Source organism: Syzygium oleosum, unplaced genomic scaffold (assembly GCF_021117445.2).
Source record: "Syzygium oleosum isolate NSW1041296 unplaced genomic scaffold, Sole_v2.1 Sole_v2.09, whole genome shotgun sequence".
Lineage (NCBI taxonomy): Eukaryota > Viridiplantae > Streptophyta > Magnoliopsida > Myrtales > Myrtaceae > Syzygium > Syzygium oleosum.
Genome location: NW_026607493.1, coordinates 1164617 through 1186757, shown reverse-complemented (window position 1 = coordinate 1186757; position 22141 = coordinate 1164617). Strand labels below are relative to the sequence as shown.

The following is a 22141-nucleotide window of genomic DNA, read 5'->3' as shown; positions in this document are numbered from 1 at the left end:
GAGGTAATTTTTTTTCTCTTCTCTCTCTAACTCACGAGTTTCTCCCTCGCCGCCCGCGATCTTGATGGCTTCGTTCATTCTCAGACTTTCGCCCTAGAGGTGGGGCGTGGGAGTCGAAATCCACGTCTAAAATTACACATTCCCACCTCTAAATCCCTCCTCCCAAGAAGGTGTGGATTTGAACTCCCTACCTTCCTTTTTCAAAATAGGAAGGGTGGCCATAAGGGCAAACCCCAGTTGTTAAACACACCAATTAAAGGAGGTAATTTTTTTTTCTCTTCTCTCTTTGACTCACGAGCTTCTCCCTCACCGCCCACCATCTTGATAGCTTCGTTCGCAGCTTCCCTTGCTGTTGGCCATCGACGAGTGCGAGGCCACTTCGGTGGCAACGGTACCGAGCAGGTACGTAAGTGGCACATGGGTCTCATGAGGTTCAAGTGCCGAAACGGCGTTACGTTCTGCAGGTCCCACGTGTACTTGAAGTTAGCAGCTTCGACTTCAAGACGATGGGGGAGGCTTAGGTCTGCTTGGAACGCGGCCAAACAAGAAAATTTCTGTTCTTTTATTCCCAAAAATAGTAACGTAAATGCTTTGGTAAACTTTTTATTCCCGAGCACATTTTTGCAAAAATTTGTGCCCGTAAATGCTTTGAAAGAGAAACAAGAAATAAAAAAGTTGATTCTTGTTTCTAAGACAATTTTGAGAACTCAGTTTTTTTTTTTTTTTCTTTTTTTGTTTTCTTCTTTTGTTTGTCGGTCTTGGTCTCTGGCTTGCCGCCGCCGCGGCGACCGAGGGCTCGGCGACCGGCCACGCCCCAAGGCCGGCGAGGGCGCCATGACCTCGCCGGCGGAGGCGAGGGTCCCCTTGCTGCCGAGGGCGAGGGCCGGACCTCGCGGCCCGGGCGAGGCGGCTCGTCGTCTGGTCCATGGCGAGGTCGGCTCGCTCAGATCGGTGCGAGGCCGAGCCGCCGTGGGTCGCGACGGCGAGGCCTCGGCCTCGCTAAGATCTTCACGGCGGCCGGAGGGTCGTGACGCCTCGCTGGCCTCGGGCTATGGCCGATCACCGGCGACCGGCCATAGCCAAGGAAGAGAATGGGTAGAAAGAAAAAAATTAAACAATTCAAAATATTATTAATAAAAAGAAATTTTGTGTAGCTTACCAAAGCGCATTTCGTTCTTTTCTATCCCGGGCATAGAAATTTTGGACGCTTACCAAACGCCTTTAAATGCGCTTAGAAATTGTTTCCAAGGCATAGAATAAAAGAACCATTTCGAGTAGAAATAGTTCCCCGGCATAGAAACATTGTCATGCGCACCCTTAATATCTCGAATTTGAATGCGATTAATCAAGAGTCGAACTTGTTTCATGATTTATGAATGGTCTGACTCGGATTTTCAACAGCACCTTCACGCCCCCATCCATAACTTAAACCCCGAGCTTCTTTGCTAACTCGACAAGTCAGTCCATGGAGCTGCCCATTCTCAAAAGCAACAATTTGAAGAGAAAATTGTTCAAAATAAATCTAGGTTGAGTATGAATCGCTAAATTTGTATTGCATGTCGATGGGTTAAATAAATCAATTTGGATAGTACCATTTTTTATCCGACCCAATCATTTGACGAGCCTACTTCTCAAAATTATCATTGAACAGCTTTCTCTCCTTTTGCTAATTAACTTCGTGTCTTGTCTTCACTGCGTCTTAATTAATTACCCGCCCCCTATCGTATTTCGGTGCTGGCGTATCCGCGGCACTGTATAAGAAACTTCTCCTTTCATTTGTAATTTCATCATTGTATTTTGACCATCATGGTCAAGCGGTCTGCACTCCGCAGGATTGAAGATCCTGACGGATGCCTCCACGTTCAAACACCCCTCTTTAAAATCTTCACAAGCAGCCTCGTCTTCCTCCTCCTTTTCTCTTCTTTTCTTCTTCTTCCGATTGATGCATTGTCTAGTATTTAGAATAAATTTCACTTGTTTTAAAGGTGGATTTAATTTTTACTCTGCCGTAAGTATCTAATCTCGTAACCCCCAGTCACGAATTTATTTGCTCTAGGGAGACGGATGAGTTCATTCGGGAGTCGAAATGAATCAGCACAATCAAGTGTGTAATTCCGAGTTGCTGAATACCTATGCCATGTGGGGCTGATGCTAAAATAAGAATCTCAAGAAACTGGACGATATGTTCTTCACATTCCTATAGTCTCAGTATTAAGTTTCTCATTCTCAAGGAACCATCAACCTTCCGATGTTGACGATCTTCCTAGAGACAATCATCTAATTGAAAAGCTTTTGTGTGAATAACCACAAGATTTTCATCTTAAGGACGTGCATCGTTTCCATCTGTAGACGTGAAAAAGTGACTCTGTGTTTTCCCCTAAATGACCAGAAAACAGGTGGACGGCCATACAAAAGTGAGTGATGTCTGGATGGATTCATCCAGATTAGGAAAAATGAAGTGATGCTCTACATTGAGGGTAAGGGGAAAAAACGAATAGAGCAAACAAAAATCTTCAACTCACCGAAGAAGCAATTCGTCTTGTCCATTGCCATGTTGTAAGCCAAGCATAAAGGATCTTTGAGTATGTTTGTCCTCACTCGCAGTCCATGAGCTCCTCTAGTTGTTCATCAGTCCACTGCAGGAGTGAAGTTCTTGAACTAGGCTGCTTCTGCTTCTGCTTCCTCATTCCATCTACAGTAACGCCGTCTTTATCATCAGAAACTTCCGCAATGCCCGACCTGCTGTCGTTGCACTTGGTGTTTTCTGATGTAGAACAATCCATAGTCTCACCATTCCTAGCTGCCCTAAATTGGCTTATCTCATCATGTGCAGCTGGTGACGGTTCGTTTACCAAAGAAACGTCATGGTTTCTGCTAGTTTGGTCACTGCAAGAGCCAGTCCCTTGTACCCCTCCACACTGTTCATACTGCGGATAACCAACTGTTCTCTCTTCCGTATTAGTAGCTTGCTTTAAACTACTCAAGATTCCCTCTATTCTCCCCTTTAACTGGGACGATGCTTTCTCTTGCGTGCTGGATTTCTCCCAAGTCTCTGCCAACCCAAGTCTTCATCAGTCAAACAATAGATGTTTTAAAATGCTTCAAGAACTTAAAAGGAAGTTTTGTATCTACCAATAGAGCATATGAGACTGAAGACCTACCCAAACTAGAAGAACGTTCTTTAGCTGGGGGAGAACAATTCTCTTTTGATGGAGGTCCACTGTCCTTAGCGATGACCTGCAGTATTTTTTTTGTCTAAGTTTTTGAAAAATTGCACATCAATTTTCACAAGGTCTTTGGAACTTGTTAATTCAGATTGAAAGTTTGTTGTCAGTAATAAGATAGCCAAGATCCGGCAAGCACTCTCCCCAAGTGGTCCACAATCTACCACATGAACTAAGAGTGGCAACAACCAGGGGATATCGTGACTCAAGACATAAAAGAAAATCATGTTAACAAGATGCTCATTATGCCATATAGATTCCAGACACATGCTGAGTTAGCATACCTTTATGATGTTATTCGAAGTTATGTTCAGATAGCACGTGCAGCGTGAAGGTGAAAACACTGCAACCTGAAACAAAGCACCTCAATGAGCTCCTTAGCAAAGGAATCAGAAACATGAAAATTAAAGAAACTCGAGAATCAAAAAGCTCCATCTAACTAGCATATATTAAAGCATGTAATGAGTGATTGTCTTGCAATCAAGAAAATCAAATAACATATTAGTAACACCAGTTTAAATTTTTCGCTAATGAGATCGGTAGAACCTTTTGAAGAATTAAAACTGCACCAACAGATATCTCCTTCGCAAAACCCTTCTCTCTCAGAACTTTGCGATGAATAGTAGCACCAACTGTTCCAGTTGGATCCTGAAATTTTCAACATCACGTTCATAAGTTCTGTATTCTGCCTAGAAGCCGTCCCGAGTACACTGAAAAGCACATCAATTTAAGTAGTACGCACTGGGTATACCTTAAGCGTCACCATCATATCACCAAGGCCATTTGGGGTGCAAGATTTGACAATTGCAACGACCTAATCACATGCAAACAACAATCAGACAGATTACAATTCCAACTTGTTAAAGAATTAGCCAAATGATACTTGACGCAGCTGTCTGTAAATCTCCTCTCCACAATATATGAAAGGAATGACAGCAGTCTGCTTGAAATTTCTGTTTTCACTTTTCACCAGAAATCAAAAGACCAGTCTCCATAGTACTTCCAAAATGTCTCTTAGATTTTACAAAGAATGTACTTTCCATTTGCGAGTTCTGAGATTCGCTATGCATTGGGACTAGGATTGGGTAGGTGTGTTTCCGGTATCCTGTTATGCCCCGATTTTGACATAGTCAAATTCTTCTACTCCATTTGCTAAAACAAGCCAGTAGCCAAATCAAGCAAATTGTCGAATAGCTATTCCTTGCTCCGTTCTCCTCCATTTATCATTGGTAAATTACCGCATTTATCTAGACGAAGATCCCCGCATTCATCTCAGCAATTGAAGTTGCATAAAGAATCTAAAGACCTGTGACACTTTATCAGGGGCAGTAGTTCCTCTCTTAATGGAGCACAAAGGCGTCCCAATGGCCACACCATCACCATCCACCAACCCTAACAATAGAATCAACCAGCCAAAGCATTACAAACTCGCCATCCAACAACCGGAAAACACAAATCCAAACACACAAAAATCGTCGAGTCACAATCTCAAAACGGTCAGTCAAAAAGCCCCCCGTTCACTCGACGCCATAACCTCAATACCTTGTCGCCGCACGAATTCCACCGCACAAACCCATGGATCGAGCGTGAAATCCCCATCGTCCTCATCCCCATCCTCCAGAGCCCTCCTTATATACTCCTGCGTAGGAACCGCAGTCGCGTCCTCCTCCTCCTCGCCTCCACCTCTCGGAAAACCCTCCTCAAGCCTCCTCGCTCGCCGCCGCATCGCCGCCCGAAGTGCTCCCGCCGGTCCCGGTATCCTCCGCTCGCCCTCCGCTCCTTCCCTTCGCGGCGGAGGCTCCAGAGGAGGGAGGGAGGCCGGGTCCGGGTCGGGGGATCGAGGGGCCTGGGAAACTAGGGTTTGCGGGCCGGGATGCTGCGACGGGGGTTGGGAGGAGCGGTGGGAGCAGGGCCGGAGGACCGATGAGGAAATCGGGGGATCGATTAGGGTTTGGCGGCGCTTGGGAGGGCGTCGGAAGCTGGAGAGGTCGGAGTCGTCGACGTCGAGCGCCTCCCATGGCTCCTCCATCGATCGCCTCCCGTCGAGCTCCGATGAGACGATGCGGTGGTTCTCATCGTCGTCGGAGGAGGATGGTGCAGAAAGCGCGGGAAAGAGGCGTTTTATATTCGGGCCTATTTTTCACAAAAGTCCCTGAATTTGCGTATTTTTATCCATTTTGGCCCCAAGTTTGGAAACTTGTCCAAAAGATGCACCGGCTCCAAGTTTTCGTATCAATTTCAGGCACTATTTGAGAAATGATTTTGAAAATGTTGATAAACAGAAATCTCTATTTTTATTTTTTTATTTTTTGCACCTCCAAAAATAAATTTCACTCAAAGTGGGTGCCCAAAGGCATTCTAAGCCATTTTGTAAAGTTTTGAAATTTTTGATTTTTTGATTTTTTTGGTCACCTCAAAAATTAAATTTCACTCAAAGTGGGTGTCCAAAGGTATTCTAAGCCATTTGTGAAGTTTTGAAAATTTTGATTTTTTATATTTTTTGAAAAAATTCACCAAATTTCCTAATTTCCCGAAATCTGACTTTTTTTATTTTCTGAAATTTTTATGAATTTTTCTAGAATTTTTCAATTTTTATGCATTTTCCAAAAAAAAATTAGTGAGAAAAAGAAAGAAAATAGGGAGAATGCATTCTAGAAGAGGAAGCTACAAAAAGTAGCTTCTCTTTTTCTTGCCCAAAACGCATTCCGAAATAAAAACGCATTCGGAATCAAGTATTTTTAACAAACGCATTTTTATTCCGAATACAAAAATTGCCGAATGCATTCCGAAATTTTTAACAAACGCATTTGCTCTGAATGCATTCGAGCAAAATTTCTACTCCGAATGGATTCCATGCGTGCCCTAAGTTTTCGTATCAATTTCAAGCACTATTGCCAGTTTTTTTTGCTGGAAGTGAATAATTAACATAATTATAAATTTTATTATATTTCAATCTATTAAGGAAAAAGAAGAAAGAAAGAGATACATAAGTATAATTGTTTGCCTGAATATTTTAAAAAAAAATACTATATATACTTATTAGATAAAGTATTGTCTTATTTCTAGAGGTGATCGGTTTTAAGGTGGGTCGTTCCCACCCTGGAGCATGTTCCCACCCTGGAGCCGGGAACCACACACTAAGAACCGGTTCCACAATTATGGAATTGGAAATTGCCTGTTGGGTCCTGGACTCACCTAGGAATCGGATCGCAAGTCCAGTTTAGTTCTTAGGTGGGTTTATGGAACCGACCATGTCCACTGTTCTAGGAGGCTGGGAATCGAAGCGTGCAGATGAGGGTGGGACTTACAGTGCGAGAGGACGTGAAAATGGAGGCTGTCGTTGCGTAGCTCTCTGGACCTGCAAGTGCGAAGCAACATTCTACTCTTTGAGTTTTCAAGAATTGAGAGAAAACTGTAAAAACTCCCTCAAGTCCTCGGGAAATGGCGATGCAAGGGACATGTTTGATCGAGGAGCGTGAATTGGGGGCACGTGAAATAGAGCTCTAATTATTAATGAGTTTTGAAACATAAAAAATGTATATAGTGGCCTGAGTGGTTGATTCTACACAACGAATCAACGGTTTATGACCGATGGTCATGAACGCCAGACCGTCGGCTAGTCCGGTCGAGCGTCTCGATCAAGTATGGTTCTTTGCACACTCTAGGCAACAAGTTCAGCTAACTATTTCTACTCGAATGTTTTTTTCCAAAACAATTTCTAAGATTAGTATTTGGAATAAAAATTTCTATTCCGATAGAAAAGAAAATACGTTTGAACTACACAAAATTTCTTTTATTAATAATATTTCAAATTATTTAATATTTTTTTCTTTTTTTTTTTTCTTTCTATCCTTTCTTCTTTGGCCATCGCAGTTCAATTTATTGCGACAAGGAACCGGACCGATGGTCATGGATAGTTCTTTTGCACACCTCCTCGGGCTAGCGAGGGCCGTGACGCCCTCGTCGCCTGGCCGGGCATCCCCCCCGGCCGGGGCGGGCCCCCCCCCCAAAAAAAAAAACAAAAAAAAAAAAAAAAAAAAAAAAAAAAAAAAAAAAACCGATTCTCAAAATTGTGCCGAGATTTACTTCTTTGCTTCTCTTCCAAAATCACAGCTTTACTGGCATAAATTTTGCAAAATGTGCCCGGAACAAAAATTTACTAAACGCATTTGTTCCCAAACTATTTACTGGGAACAAAAGAAACAAAATTTTACCGTTTCGTAAGACGTTACCAAACGGCCCTAACTCACTTTTATTGTATATTCCTTTGTTGTGGAATAATCTCCGTCGCATAAAGTAGATGAAAGTGAACAATTTGAATTGATAATCTGTTTAGCAAAAAACCAAATATAGCAATCGTCCGCTTCGCGCTGCATTACTTCCAATCAAACTCTATATCCACTCAAAACACACAAGATAACTGTCATCCGATTGTTCCTCTTCTTCTTTCCCAGGAATTTCGGTCCTCCTCTCTGCCTGTCTCTCTCTCTCTCTCTCTGGTAAACTTTATCAGGAAGCTTACAGCCATTTCTCCCCATCGTTAAGCCTGCTCAATCCACCTCAAGAACGAGGGTGGGTGGTGTTTGTCTTCTCCAACCAACCCTCAAGAAACAGCCCACCATTGATCGCACCTTACAGGTATTCAGTTCCTTGCTTTAAAATAAAAGGAATATTAAGGTAGAGACAAGCTTTCGTCTGTTTTCACATTTCCCGTTCATGTCTTATGTATCTTGATGATTTCTGTTTCACTCCCACATAAAAAAAGATCAATCTTGTTCAGCGCCCTTTTGTAGGGAGATCCTTGGGAAGTATGTAAGGAAGGGAAGGGGAGAGAGAGAGAATGTCGTCGTCCCCAACAACACCACCTTCCTCAGGAACATCTCTCATGGAGACCTTGCTGGGTCTTCTCAGGATCCGCGTCCGGCGGGGTATTAATCTCGCCGTCCGAGATGTTCGCACCAGCGACCCCTACATTGTCATCAAGATGGGTAAACAGGTGCTGTTACCGTTAATTTTCTCCCTTCTCTTCTCTTAATTTCGCATTTTGAATTGCATTCCATTGCATGCCAATTATGTTCGTGTGAATGAGGTAGTATCCTCGTTGACTTGTCGTAAATTAACACGTCAGAAAGTAATTTTGTTCAGTGTTATAGGTTAAGAAAGACGAGAATTCGTATGGGAATGTATGGCCCGAATGTGAAGCAGAAGGCTTGTGATTTGAGTAGTACGCTTCATATTGTCTGAATGCATTCGTTCTTTTGTTATCGATGCCCTTTACATATTCGTCTGAGGAAAAATGTTTCCATGCAGAAACTGAAAACTCGTGTAATCAAGAAGGATATTAATCCAGAGTGGAATGAAGATCTTACTCTCTCTGTTTCAGATCCTGATATTCCTGTCAAACTGGTAAGACTCATGGCTAGTGGCTCCAAATTACATTACACGAGACCAGACCGGTTTTCTCAGAATTTCCAATGAAATTGTGCGGTCTGAAGTTGAAAGACTCATGCCAACGGTTTTGATGACTTGTATATGTTGTTGATTTATTGTTTAAAAGATATGAACTAGTGGTTGTTTAAACTTTTAATTGCAAATGAAATGTGGCTGGGAACAGATCGAGTAGTCAATTTGCCTTTTGCTTTTCCGATTTGTTGCTCTTATTCACATGAGACTCGATGTGGTCCAGTTTTTGACACGATATAAGGACACTTGCAAACAGCTATGGACAAACTCATCTGCAATTTTTCTTATTTGAATACTCCAGGGGCACGAGCGCAGAAGCCCGGCCATCTGCATCTTTTGTTACGCATGCTTCTCCATCTTGTTATATAATGTTGACAAGAGTGAAGACGTATGATGAAAGAATCCACATTAATCTTCATTAGATGATCAGTTTAGTCTGCACGGCGCTCTTAAGAGGTAGAACTTAGAACCAATATGTTCCAACAAATTGAAACATGCGACATCAAGAAACTTGTAGATGCCACTAAAAGAACCTCATCGGACAGCATAACTGTTGATACATCCTTGCCTCTTTCTTTTTCTATGATTGAGTATTTGGCATTTGCTGTGCTCTTCTTATAAATGCCTTAATGATGAGTAGCTACTAGACAGGTTCGCATGAAATGCCGTAAGAACAATACCTTGTGGTCAAATAATCATGCAATGCTATAAAAAATCTGTAACCTCCCTGACCCCTATTGCAGTTCTTAAAGATCCTTACTCTTTTCCTCGATTTGAAAGTTGACAAAAGTCGAACAACAGGTTAAGCTGCACAAAAGTGGTCCGCAGGACATATTGGAGTCAATATTGGTTATGGCCTAATCCATCTCTCATTTTTTGCTTGATTTTTCAGACGGTTTACGATCACGACACATTCAGCAAGGACGACAAAATGGGGGATGCGGAGTTTGGCATTAAAGCATTCATAGATGCCCTGAGGATGGACCTGCAAGGTCTCCCGAGCGGCACCATAATATCCAGGGTACAGCCGTGTAGGAAGAACTGCCTCTCTGAGGAGAGCTGCATCGTATGGAGCGAAGGGAGGATCATCCAGGACATGTGCCTCAGACTAAAAAATGTCGAATGCGGAGAGGTGGAAATCCAGTTGCAGTGGATCGACCTGCCCGGCGCCAAGGGCCTATAGAGAGATTTTAGAGGGACATACTATTTCGAGGTAAGGTTCAAGCATTCGACCGCTTGGCGTCCTCTTGTAATTGGATCTCTATGATGGATTGTTTCGCGGGAACTCATAGAAAGGCCAAAAAAGGTCAGCCTTGTATGTACTTGAATTTGTTACCTGTATCTGGATAATAGCAGGAACGAGAGTTTGAACACCTTTCTCTTCTCCGGCCATATACCGTCGTCCGTCTTTCTGTCATTCGCCACACAAGAAAGAGTTGCCATTAGGTTCTGCTTTTCTGTGTTATCCAAGGGTCAAGCTTTGAACATTTATGGCCAGGTTAGCACCCCTTTCCTTGTACTGGTGTTAAGCTATTAACTGTTGCAGCCCTTTTCGCAATCCCAGCCCCGACGTCAAGGAGATCGATATTTCATGCGATTCCCTGTCAGCAATGTTTGTGTTCTTGCGGCATTCCATCTAGTCTTGTGATCACATGTTGGACATTGAATCTCGGGTGCCGATCAAATGACTCATCTCTCTCCCTCTCTCCTGTCACAAATTCGCAATTACTCGCTTCTATCTCTCATCAAGGACGCTCCATCTCTCACACCCTCGATTCATTGCTCTCATCACCACCCGATCATCGGATTTGCTGTCCAAAATCATCCTCTAAAGTCGCCGCTGCTTACGCGACCGTTTACTCTTAAAGCTTTACGAGCCTAAACTGGTTACGTGGAAAAGCCACTGAAAATCGCCGTAGCTTTTGGACAAAGGAAAAAAGGGAGAACTCTCTACATGCCTTTGTCTTCTTCGCTTTTACTATCAAGAAAGTCTGCCTTTCAACAGTAGCACTTGTGCATGGCCCGAATGAAAAAACAACAGCACGTGCGAAGAATAAAATATTAGCGCTACTCTGAGCCCGCAATCACATCGCCCTCGTGCTTCGACAACAACAAAAGACCCTTTTCCCCTAACGAAGTAGGGTTTGTTACATGAATTCTCGTATCGCATTAGGCTTTGTTTATTTTAGCTTTCGCGCATGCGCTACGCGCGCGATTATCTTTATGTACTTTTGTATGAAATAGCCCTCTTTAAATTAGTTTTACAACTAGAACTACTTCTGTACCTGGGATAATAACACGGATGATCTCTGAATTTTGTCTCAATATGAAATGTCCTGAACTTTTAATTTGTTCAATGTGATGCGTGAACTTTTGATACATGTTCAATTTAATTCATGAATTATGTGAAAATGTTCAATCTTATCCTTTCATTAATTCAAGAGACACTATTAAACATTTTCATACAATTCAGGGACTAAATTGAACACGTACCAAAAGTCCAGGAATCATATTAAACTATTTAAAAGTTTAGGGATCGCGTTGCATATAGAGTCAAAGTTTAGGGACCATTTTATGTCATTTTCCCTTGATACTTTGGATTGTGGAAGTAGTAAAGTAAACATCTACACAATTATTTGTTGTTGTATGGATGGAAAATTAGAGGAGGAGAGACATGCAATTTTTGGAATGTGGGAGTGGAAGTAGTAGAGTAGTGGTGATTTAGTGTACCCGCTTGTAGCGAAACTAATTTGTGGACGGAACGGCTATATCTATATTATCGAGCCAAAGCGCTCATTGCCTCACTTTTCATCTTCCAAAATTACCCATGCATCAAAATGTTAAGACTATCGTCTTTCTTTATCTAGCAACCATCCAATTCACACATCTTTAATAACAACCTACTACGCATCCACTCAATTAGATAAATACTCGATTCCTTGAAAAAAATAAATCTTTTCTCTCCATACGTTGATCCACATGTGATCATGCACCCACATGGCGTGTGCCTCAAAAGTTCAATTTTTCTCAATAAGAATAAAAAAAATTCAAATCCGTATTGTATTTAATGAATATCTTTCTACTTTTAGTGTGCATTATTACCCCGAAACTCGTGATAATATGTCGCATTTCGGCTTTATTATAGGGTTGTTATAGTCATTTAGGGTGTGAACATCAACTGGCCAAAAGATCTTGCTCTAATTTGATGGAAATATCTCAGTTTATACTAACGAATGAATGCGTATATTCTAAACACTCAAATCTCATTTGAAAATCAAGAATGGATTAGGGGAATGTGCCACCCCCTTTTCATAAACAGAAGAGCCTCGAAGCAACATGCCAAAGAGAAACCTTTATAGAAATCCCAAGCCATGGAACTCACAAATAAGGATTGGGGTTTGGTGGGGTTTGGCAAAAGAGATAAGGTAAACAAAGAGCCAGGAACCCCAGGAAAAATTAAAACCGAAACCAAGTTCACGGCCCTTCACGCTCTTCGAAGAACGCAAAACCCCTTCTTGCAATCTGTGCAAAGTAAAACAAGAAGAGAGGGAGGGGAGGTTATGGTGTCTAGGGTTTCGAATTCCAAGAGGGTTCGTGAACCTGACACGCCAATCTTTGTCTCCTTTCGCCTTCATTCCTCGCCACCCTATATTATCATTAACTTTAATGCACGCTTTCTTGTGGTTTTTATGACTTCAAGGAATATGTATTATATATACTTACATGCTGTATAGTTTCCCCTTCTTCCAAGGTTTGAGCCAATCATATCTCGACATGTCAGCTCCTTTTTTTCTTTTCAATATTTCAGAAAGCGTGCGTGCCCTACTCTTGAGGCTCGCCCTAGGGGAAGATGGAAGGAACTTTCGTTTCGTCCCCCCTCCCCCACCCCTCGGTTTGGTCAATTTGAGAGAAGGAGAAATATTTTATGTATCTGAAAAACTCAATAGCTTTTGCTTGATTTCGATGAATTGGTTGGTGAGTTTCTCACTTAATCCGGATAAGATATATGGTATTTTCGAAGTATGAAAAATGGGAATTTAGGACTTTATTAACATCGGAATTTACACCTTTCTTGATCGTGAAATACTTGCGCGTCGTGTTCGTGTGCATCGAAAGAAAAACAATTTGCGTGCACGAATAGTAAATCCTCATGAAGAGCTTTAATGATGAACGACATTATCAGCACAAATAACATCATTCCAACACCTTTAGTTCTTCTCGGTCTCGCTCCGCTCGATCCTTTGGGCAGAAGAGACAATCCTAAGATATTTGATTATCGAAGATAATCATGACGAGACCGAGCTTAATTAAGCCAAATCATTGTTTAGCCCGATTTCGTTGACAAACCTCATGATGCTCGTGTGTTTGAGGGTTGGGCAAAGGTGATTATCTTTTGCCCACCATGGCAGGCGCGCGCGCGAGAAGAGAGAAACGAGTCAGCATGTACTGCGGAGCGAAAGTAGGGCTTTAGCCAAAAAACAAAGCAAGTTGTTTCAGACTTTTTTCGTGGGACAAATAAACATTATCGATTGAGAATATTTGCCCTGTCTGGTGTTGATTAAGACCCCTTAATTAGGTTGCTAAACAAGCTAGGGCAGGCTCAATTATTCACGGAAAAAGAGAGCTACGTAGCTAGTGCTCCGTACCTCCACCACTTTATATCTGAACTCAAGATTTAGTGCAAATTGCACTATATATATATATGATACATAATGAACCTTTATTAAGCACTACAAGGGAAAACTAAGGATTACCCAAGACCAGATTTTAGGGTTTAATTCTAAAATAATCGCTTGGGGACTAATATATGTCCAGTTTTGTATTGCCATTGTTGTAGATGGGTGGGGTTCAAAAAATTGAAATTTTGATTAAAGAATCTGAATTGGGTTCGTGGAATTGAAAGCCGTGAACTAGGAGGTGGGGTTTTCTTGAAGGCATGGAGGTCAGCCATTGACATCATTCGCCTAGGCTTGAATCAAATGAGGGGCAATAGGCCTTTTAGGCAGTGTTCCCTAATTGAGGCAATTAGTCCACTATTGAGGCAATTAGTCCACTATTAAGGCCGCTAAGCATATCCCACGGCTCCTCCTCAGCGTTTGGTCGATGTCCACCATGCTTTATACGCCTACCTTGATAGAGATATAAGATCATATAAGGTAAAATGACGTGTAGGTGACATTGTTACATGCACCGTGATGTATGCATTCGCATCCATTTAGACCATTGCAGTCGATGACTCTAAGTCTCCGACTTACGTAGTTGTATGGAGCAATGCTCGACCGATGTCGCCAATTCATTGTTCCCTTATGTCATTCCCACCGGCTTTGTAATCATCTTGTTTTTTTCGAGAGACATGCTCAGATCGGACAATTGAAGACACACCAAGTGTCCAAAACCAAATGAAGTTTCGTGAGTTCAACGAGACATGTCAAGTAGTCCATTTCAAATGTTTGCCCGAAATCTTGAGCTTATACCTTAATTTCTATGGTCGTTCTTTTTAGTAACCGTGATTATCCCCAGGCAACGCATAATTTTCACCTCCGTACCCTCACTTCTTTTAATTATATTAGGGTTATAAATTTACTTGCCCTATTCTTTCGGCTTTCGCGTCAACTTTTGTTTTAGTTTTTTCACTCTGAAAGGTTGCTTTTATTGCACTTTTCAAGCTCCAATTCCAAAATGTGTCCTTGCACTCCAAAAGCACCATGAATAGGCGAGGAACTCTTAGATGAAATTACAGTACTCATGAGAAAGGATATTGGAGAGAGATGGATGTATTTCTTTAGAAAAGGCATAACTTATTGTTTGGTCATACATACCATGTCTGCATCTATGTCCAATTTATATGATTATTTGACAGATTGTCATGACAAATTTACCAGAGCTGTTAAATGCGTTGCCTGACTATTTTCATCTCTTCAACTAATTCTTCCACAGGTTAAATAAAAAAAAAATTAGACTTTAAAAATTGGGCAAATTTCCTCACAAGGAGTGACGGTTTCGACTGGCCAGAGAAAAAGTAATGAACTGAGCCATTCACCGTTCAGAAAAAAACCGTAGAACAGAAAAGGAAATGGTCCCTTTTGTACTTTATGCATGGTGAGTGAATCCATCCGCAATATTCTCTTCTCAATCAAATCTTTTCTCTCTAAACCTTTTGCTGCCAATTGGTCCATTGACAGCAAAAAAAAAATGGAAACTTTTTTTTAAAAAAAATTATACAAAGATTGATGTTAGCTATTTGTTTTTGTTACACATGCCTAAATGGTCTTATAGTGAATTTACAGATCACTCACAAAAAAGGATTGCCCGTTCGAACCTTACCGGCAGAGCTAGTCCACTTTGGCTATGCTAGCATTTATTTTAAAATTGATCTACGAAGTTGATATATCAAATTGCGTGCCCATTGTAAGTGGACATTTAGAATGATGAATTAATTTAACACCCTATTAAAACTTATCAGGTTACTTGGTGCAAATTAAATTCGTAAATCAATCTCATATTCCTAGCATTATTTAAATAGAAATCCCCTTTTTACCTCGAATCCAAACAAAGCTCAAAACAAATAGGAAAATAAAAAACGGAAACGGAAAAAAATAAATAAATAAGCAAACTCTGAAGCCATGCTTTGGGGTCTGCAAGTGCAAGCTTGCTTTGCAACTCTCAAAGCTTTATAGTATAGTGCAACCCAAAAAAAAAAAAATTAGGGTAAAGAAAAAGAAATAAAAAGGGGTAGAGACTCTGCACTATTCTCTGCCTTATTACTCCCAAAGCTCAAGAACCAAAACACATGCTCTCTCCCACTTTTCAAGTCACTCCTCATCATCACTACCACCACCACCACCACCAACGTCTCCTCCTCCTCCTCCTCCTCCCTCTTCAGCTCTTCTTCTCCAAACCCATTTTGCAGACCCCTCCATCGATCTCTCAGCCAAACTCAGGGTGCTAACTGAGGAGCAGCAGAGATGATCACGCCAACCGACTTTTACCACGTGATGACCTCCATGGTTCCACTCTACGTGGCCATGATCCTGGCCTATGGCTCGGTCAAGTGGTGGAAGATCTTCACGCCGGACCAGTGCTCCGGGATCAACCGGTTCGTGGCCTTGTTCGCGGTCCCTCTCCTCTCCTTCCACTTCATCTCAACCAACGACCCTTACACCATGAACTTCAAGTTCATAGCAGCTGACACGCTGCAGAAAGTCATCGTCTTGGTGGTCCTCTTCGTGTGGGCTAAGGTGAGCAAGAGAGGCTCGTTGGAGTGGACTATCACGCTGTTCTCTCTGTCGACTCTGCCTAACACGCTGGTTATGGGCATTCCTTTGCTCAAGGGCATGTATGGGGACTTCTCGGGGAGCCTCATGGTCCAGATTGTGGTGCTTCAGTGCATCATCTGGTACACTTTGATGCTCTTCATGTTCGAGTACCGAGGTGCAAGGATGCTCATCTCCGAGCAGTTCCCGGACACGGCAGGGTCGATAGTATCGATCCATGTCGACTCCGATATCATGTCGTTGGATGGAAGACAGCCCTTGGAGACGGAGGCCGAGGTCAAGGAAGACGGGAAGCTCCATGTGACAGTGAGGAGGTCCAATGCTTCAAGGTCAGACGTCTTCTCCAGGAGGTCACAAGGCCTGTCCTCGACCACCCCTAGGCCATCGAACCTGACCAATGCAGAGATTTACTCGCTCCAGTCCTCGAGGAACCCCACCCCGAGAGGGTCCAGCTTCAACCACACTGACTTCTATTCCATGATGGCCGGCCAACGGAGCTCCAACTTTGGCTCGGCCGACGTTTACGGGCTCTCGGCATCGCGTGGTCCCACGCCAAGGCCATCAAATTACGAGGAAGAGGGTGGGAACAAACCGAGGTTCCACTATCATGGCCAGGGTGGCGGTGCTCACTACCCAGCCCCAAACCCGGGAATGTTCTCGCCTAAAAGCGGCGGCGGTGGCGGCGGCGCTAATAATGTGAAGAAGCCTAATGGCCAGGCTCAAAAGGGTGAAGATGGTGGGAAGGATTTGCACATGTTTGTCTGGAGCTCGAGTGCTTCCCCAGTTTCTGACGTTTTTGGAAATAACAACCATGATCAGTTTGCAGCTAATGAATCAAAGGACGTGAGGCTGGCTGTTTCTCCTGGTAAAGGTAAGCGAAAGTTTCATTACCTAAGTTTAGAAACTTTTTTTCTTTCTTCGGTGCATCTTGACAAACAGTTCCTGTGTCTTTGTGAATTATGCAGTGGAGAATCAGAGAGAGAATCAAGAAGACTACATGGAGAGGAACGAGTTCAGCTTCGGCAACAGAGAGAACATGACCCAGGAGGCTGAGAAGGTGGATGACGGGAAGCCCAAGGCAATGCCTCCAAGCAGTGTAATGACCAGGCTCATCCTGATCATGGTGTGGAGGAAGCTCATTAGGAACCCCAACACATACTCAAGCTTGATTGGCCTCACTTGGTCCTTGGTCTCATTCAGGTCATTTCATTTTCTCTCTTCTTCACTTCGATAACACATTTCTTTTTCTGTTTCCTTTCGGGTCATTTTGTTGCTTGCTGTCCTTTTTTTTTTTTTTGAGGTTCTAAATTCTAAGACCTGCATTAAATGGGGTTTCATTTACTTTCAGGTGGAATCTGGTGATGCCTGCAATTATAGCAAAGTCCATCTCAATACTGTCAGATGCAGGACTTGGCATGGCCATGTTCAGTCTTGGTCAGTATATATATATATATGTATCTCACGCCACACTTAGTACTTGTACTTGCCACATAAATTCTCTCTTAACAGCTTTCTTTTCTCTTCTTTTCTTTTTATTTCACTTTGTTAGCATTACCTCACTATTAAATTATTTGAATAAAGTAAAAACAAGCGCGTGCACTGAGATCATTGACCAAATGCTGTTGGTATCTTTACTCACTAGACACACACTCAGCACAAAACACATCGTACTTTACTTTAGCCATGTTTAGATCTTGCTTAGGTGGACAATCCTTCTCAAATCAAGTGAATCTAATACAATTCTTGAACTCTAGTTGACAAGGTAGACTTAATTCCAATTTGACATATTCAGCTATCCGTGTCAATTTTGCAATTGATAAACCGCTTAATTTATGATCATCTCAATTATCTATTTAAGTAAAACGTACGTCCGAATGAGAAAATACCTGACCGCTCAATTAGGGTCGAGGCTTGAATGGGCTATAAGGATGGTTTTTTTCTTGATCAATCAAGAACAAACAACATTCAAATCGAGATTGACTATGGGACTAGGCTTATACACACCTTGATGTTGCATGATGTATGCACAAATACTAAAAGTGGGTGTGTAACGAATAGAAAGGTGGTGTGATCTTTTTTTTTTTTAATATATATAAGATGGTGGAGGTGGTGATGATGAAAGGTGTGAGTGTAGTGTCATGAAGTTCTGATCTTACTTTCGGTAATTTGATTTAAATTTGTAGGGCTGTTCATGGCATTGCAACCGAGGATAATAGCATGTGGGAATTCTGTAGCAACTTTTGCGATGGCCGTGAGATTCCTCACAGGACCAGCTGTCATGGCTGCTGCCTCCATCGCTGTTGGCCTCAAAGGAGTCCTCTTGCACGTTGCCATTGTCCAAGTACTCTCTCTCTCTCTCTCTCTCGTCTGCTTCCTTCTGACACTACCAATCCTACTTCACTGGGTATAAGCTCCAAAACTGCTGCTTTTAGCTGTTCTTCATTATTGTTTTTGCTTGCTTATTGAGCTAGCTAGATGGGAAAGCTCCAAAAACTACATTGCCACCCTAAAAATTGAAGCTTTAGTTGCAGATAAGCTTTTTTAATAGTTTTTTGCCTTTTTCTTGTCTGCCATATTTGGTGTTTTCTCATTCAAGTAGCAGAGCTCGACCCCATCATCCGCAGCTTGCATTTGAGGTTTTCTTGTTGGAGAGGGCTTGCTTAAATTAATGGTTTTCTGCCAATAGCAAAGTTCTCGCTGGACATAGGAAATTGACAAGCAAAACCAAACAAAAGGGGTATCTTTCTTTTCTTTTCTCTCCCAAAATATTGCCTGGGAGAAAATAAAAAAAGGGTTTTTCGAGAAATTATAAAAGCAACGAGTCACGTCTACCTTGCCAGCATTAAAAAAAAAAGTCACGTCTGTCATAATTATTCCTAGTCCCACTAGCAGCTTTTTCAAAATTATGACTGAAAAAGCAAAACCCCAAAAAAAAAATTAAAAAAATCTTGGGCAATAATTAACAATTTTTTTTTACTGCTTTGAAAAAATTATTACAGTCGGCTCTTCCACAAGGGATTGTCCCCTTCGTCTTTGCCAAGGAGTACAGCGTGCACCCAGACATTCTCAGCACAGCGTAAGTACTCAATTCATCATAGCCTCTTTAATTTAAACAATAAACTTTCTTCTTTAATAATCTATTCTGAGTTCTAACTTTGATTTACTACTGTTTTGGCTTATGTCTCCAAAATTTCAGGGTCATATTCGGGATGTTAATTGCTTTGCCCATAACACTCGTCTACTACATTTTGCTGGGCATATGAAGTTGGAGCAGACTGGACATGGTTGGGATGGTGACCGTCCATGGGGAAGTTCGATGTTGTGGCCATGTTGGGTTCATGGAGGATATGGCAAACTCAGGGTTTAGTAGGCAGAAGGGGGAAGATAGGATGCTTAATGTTGAAATGTTGTTAAAAAAGGGAGGGAAGTTGTATAATCATGATCTTGGTAGTCAAAGGTAGGCTGAAAGAAAAGGTGGGTTGATGATCTCTTAGATCACTGTAATTTTTCCTTGATTTTCCATTTTGTATGAATTTATGCAGACAAAAAAGGGGAATTAGAAAAGATTAAAAAAAAAGTTGGGCGAAAATTGAGTTAAAAAAGGTGGGCAATGTGATGATGATGCTCCTCATGTTTTTACACTTGGATAATTACTGCAGGAGTAGTGAGACTTTTCCCTCTCTTTTCTCATTCACTTTTGCTTAATTTGGTTACCCATCAAGGCCAAAGGAGGATAAGCATGAATGATTCTTTTTCTAGGCCCTTTCTTTTAATCTTTTTGGATTACACCCTTTTGACCCTTTAATCTATTGGAGACCTCAAGAACATATTTCCATAATTGTGATGCAATGAACTGTGGTAATAGTGATTATTGTAAGTTTTGGTTATCACCACTCATTTATCGTAGGACACTTTGGATAAAGTATTTGGCAAAAAATCACTTTATTCTCTTGCTTGGAAAGTGAGACGACGGTCAATAGAGTGAAAATCAAGTGAAAGTAATTATCTCGGGCTCCACCCTCACCAATTACCCCGTACAAGGTGAATTTGAATGTAAATTTGAAGTGGCATTTAGGCTAATTGGAAGGATAAGGGTGAGTGATTCTTTCTAGGCCCTTTTGCTTTTGTATTACAATCCATTGACCCTCTAGGCTTAAGGATTGATCTTTTAGAAGATATCCTTAATTATGGCAAATATGGACCGGATCGATCGCCACTATGTGAAATTTTCACGTCGCTCGTGTTGGATAACCCCGAGACACTCAAGAGAAAGTAAGACGAGGTTGCTATTATTTTTTTATTCATAAAGTGAAAAGATGTCAATAGAGTGAAAATCAAACGAATATAAACCTCTCGGGCACCACGCTTGCCAATCACCCCCACACGGGAGGTGAATTCGAATACAAAAAGTAAATTATACGTTTGTTCCACTTGCCCATGAAGTAGAAAGATATTATAGTCATTTGAATTATCAATAGCGAGCATTGACATGAAATGCATCGTGGATTCTCCATTCAATAAGGAAAGCACTTTTCATGTGATGAGAAACGAGCATTAACTATTGGAGAACAAGGAGTCGTGCATTCAATTAAAAAGACATTAGCTTTTTTTTTTTTTTTTTTGGTCGGTCCTACTCTATCTCTCACTCGCGATACACATTCAGACTTGCGCCCCACCTCTTGCAGGGCGTGGGCGTCGAAACCCACATCTTAAACTACGCGGCCCCACCCCTACCCCCTGCGAAGGTGGGGATTCGAACTCCCCACCTCCCCCTTCTCAAGTGAGAAGGGTGGCCACTGGGGTAAACCCCCGGCGGTTAAAAAAAAAAAAAAAAGACATTAGCTTACATGTACATGTTTGTGGGGGATTGGAGAAGATATGGGTCACCCAATGTCTACATTAAGGTGCTACTTTAGAAAGCTAGGGCAAAGGCAACTTTTTAGAATGTCTCTTGATAATGCAAGATAGAGAGAGAAAGAGGGGTCCCTCCAATTGGAAGACGGGAGGGGCTTGATTTGATGTGGACATATATCGAATATCTTGGAGGCATTAGTCACAATCCTAAGCTTCTCCTCTTTCTTTAGGTTGTCCTTACTCTTTTATAATGATCCGCAGGGCGTTTATTTCGCGACTCGATTCGATTCCACTCCAACTTTCTCTCTCGCTGTCTCTCATCTTTTCCGTATGGACTGAATGGCGGACCGACCCTTAAGTGAGATTGGAATCACTAGGATCCACCCGATATAAGAGATAATGCATTATGCTATTAGATTTCTCAATTAATTATCATCACCTGCAAAGATAAGGTCAGCGTGCTTGCTATTGTTACAAATATTATAAGTAACTTTATTAGAAAATACCTAACTCCGATACCATATCAAAAAGTTTAATCCAAAAACTTAAACTGATATGTGAAGAGAGATCGCATGTATATAAAAAGCATAGAAACCCTATAGTTAAAGCAATGCGGGATATTTCAACAAGTATCACCACACCTTGATTTCTATTCTTCTTTTTCTCAACTTTGCCTTGAAGATTGAAGAGGGTAAAGGTCATGCCTTGTGAATCTTGGCTTTGGTTATCCATCCTTAGTTCATGTTGTCAATTTTTATAACACCGCATAGGGTGATTGGTTTCAACTTCCAGGGTGGGTCGGTGGGCACTTAGGAACTGGGAATCGAGCCGGACATGGTTGGTATCCAGTCTGTGGAATCAGGAACCGACCCTATCCACCTTAGAACCGGTAACCGGCGATGTTATTATACTTTTTGCCCTTGCCGAATAAAAAAGTATTATGTCCTGAGCTGGTCTAGTCTGTACGCTTCGGTTCGGTTCCTCCCAATGAACCGAAAACTAGACCGACTCTCGCAGGAATCACTCAGAACCAGCTGGTTCGGTCTCGTCCAGTCCTGTTCCTCGATTGGGCCTGGACCAATGCACGCCCCTAATACTGGTTCCTGTCTTGTTTCAGGACAAGACATCCACGTAACGTGCGCTGCTAGCAATGGCTTACGTGTGTTATCATCGGATGATGTTTTCGGTGAACAATCGCATTTTAAAGTTTTGAGTCGTTTCGGTGACGTGCACTCATCAAACTATCAAAGCTATCTCTAGGTCCTGACGTAAATTGATGAAGATCGGAGTTCCGCCGCATTACAAAAGCATATACTTTCGATAGGG

At 42.0% G+C, this 22141-nt stretch overlaps 3 protein-coding genes across 5 annotated transcripts; 2 read left to right on the top strand and 1 right to left on the bottom strand.

Moving 5' to 3' along the window:
- Window positions 1-2251: 2251 nt before the first annotated feature.
- LOC115680345 (uncharacterized) lies at window positions 2252-5307 on the bottom strand. Its single transcript, XM_030604146.2, has 7 exons — window positions 4767-5307; window positions 4531-4616; window positions 3976-4038; window positions 3771-3872; window positions 3509-3574; window positions 3162-3237; window positions 2252-3052 (listed from the first exon to the last, which is right to left on the bottom strand). Exons 1-7 carry the CDS (start codon window positions 5251-5253, stop codon window positions 2595-2597), a joined length of 1338 nt encoding a protein of 445 aa, XP_030460006.1. The 5' UTR covers window positions 5254-5307; the 3' UTR covers window positions 2252-2594.
- Window positions 5308-7661: 2354 nt separating this feature from the next.
- On the top strand, window positions 7662-10060 carry LOC115680417 (protein C2-DOMAIN ABA-RELATED 4-like). 2 transcript variants are annotated; one of them, XM_030604224.2, is made up of 4 exons: window positions 7662-7862; window positions 8005-8220; window positions 8535-8630; window positions 9580-10060. In XM_030604224.2, the coding sequence occupies exons 2-4, from the start codon at window positions 8065-8067 to the stop codon at window positions 9868-9870; spliced, it is 543 nt and encodes a 180-aa protein (XP_030460084.1). In that variant the 5' UTR covers window positions 7662-7862; window positions 8005-8064; the 3' UTR covers window positions 9871-10060. The 2 variants fall into 2 exon arrangements, with proteins under 2 accessions (XP_030460084.1, XP_056170852.1); XM_056314877.1 differs by having other exon boundaries at window positions 7665-7862; window positions 8018-8220.
- A 5344-nt stretch (window positions 10061-15404) lies between these two features.
- On the top strand, window positions 15405-19643 carry LOC115680371 (auxin efflux carrier component 1-like). Of its 2 annotated transcripts, none has more exons than XM_056314972.1 (6): window positions 15405-16832; window positions 16927-17161; window positions 17310-17395; window positions 18145-18365; window positions 18961-19037; window positions 19158-19643. In XM_056314972.1, the coding sequence occupies exons 1-6, from the start codon at window positions 15653-15655 to the stop codon at window positions 19222-19224; spliced, it is 1866 nt and encodes a 621-aa protein (XP_056170947.1). In that variant the 5' UTR covers window positions 15405-15652; the 3' UTR covers window positions 19225-19643. The 2 variants fall into 2 exon arrangements, with proteins under 2 accessions (XP_056170947.1, XP_030460033.1); XM_030604173.2 differs by having other exon boundaries at window positions 15409-16832; window positions 18145-18302.
- The last annotated feature ends 2498 nt before the right edge of the window (window positions 19644-22141 follow it).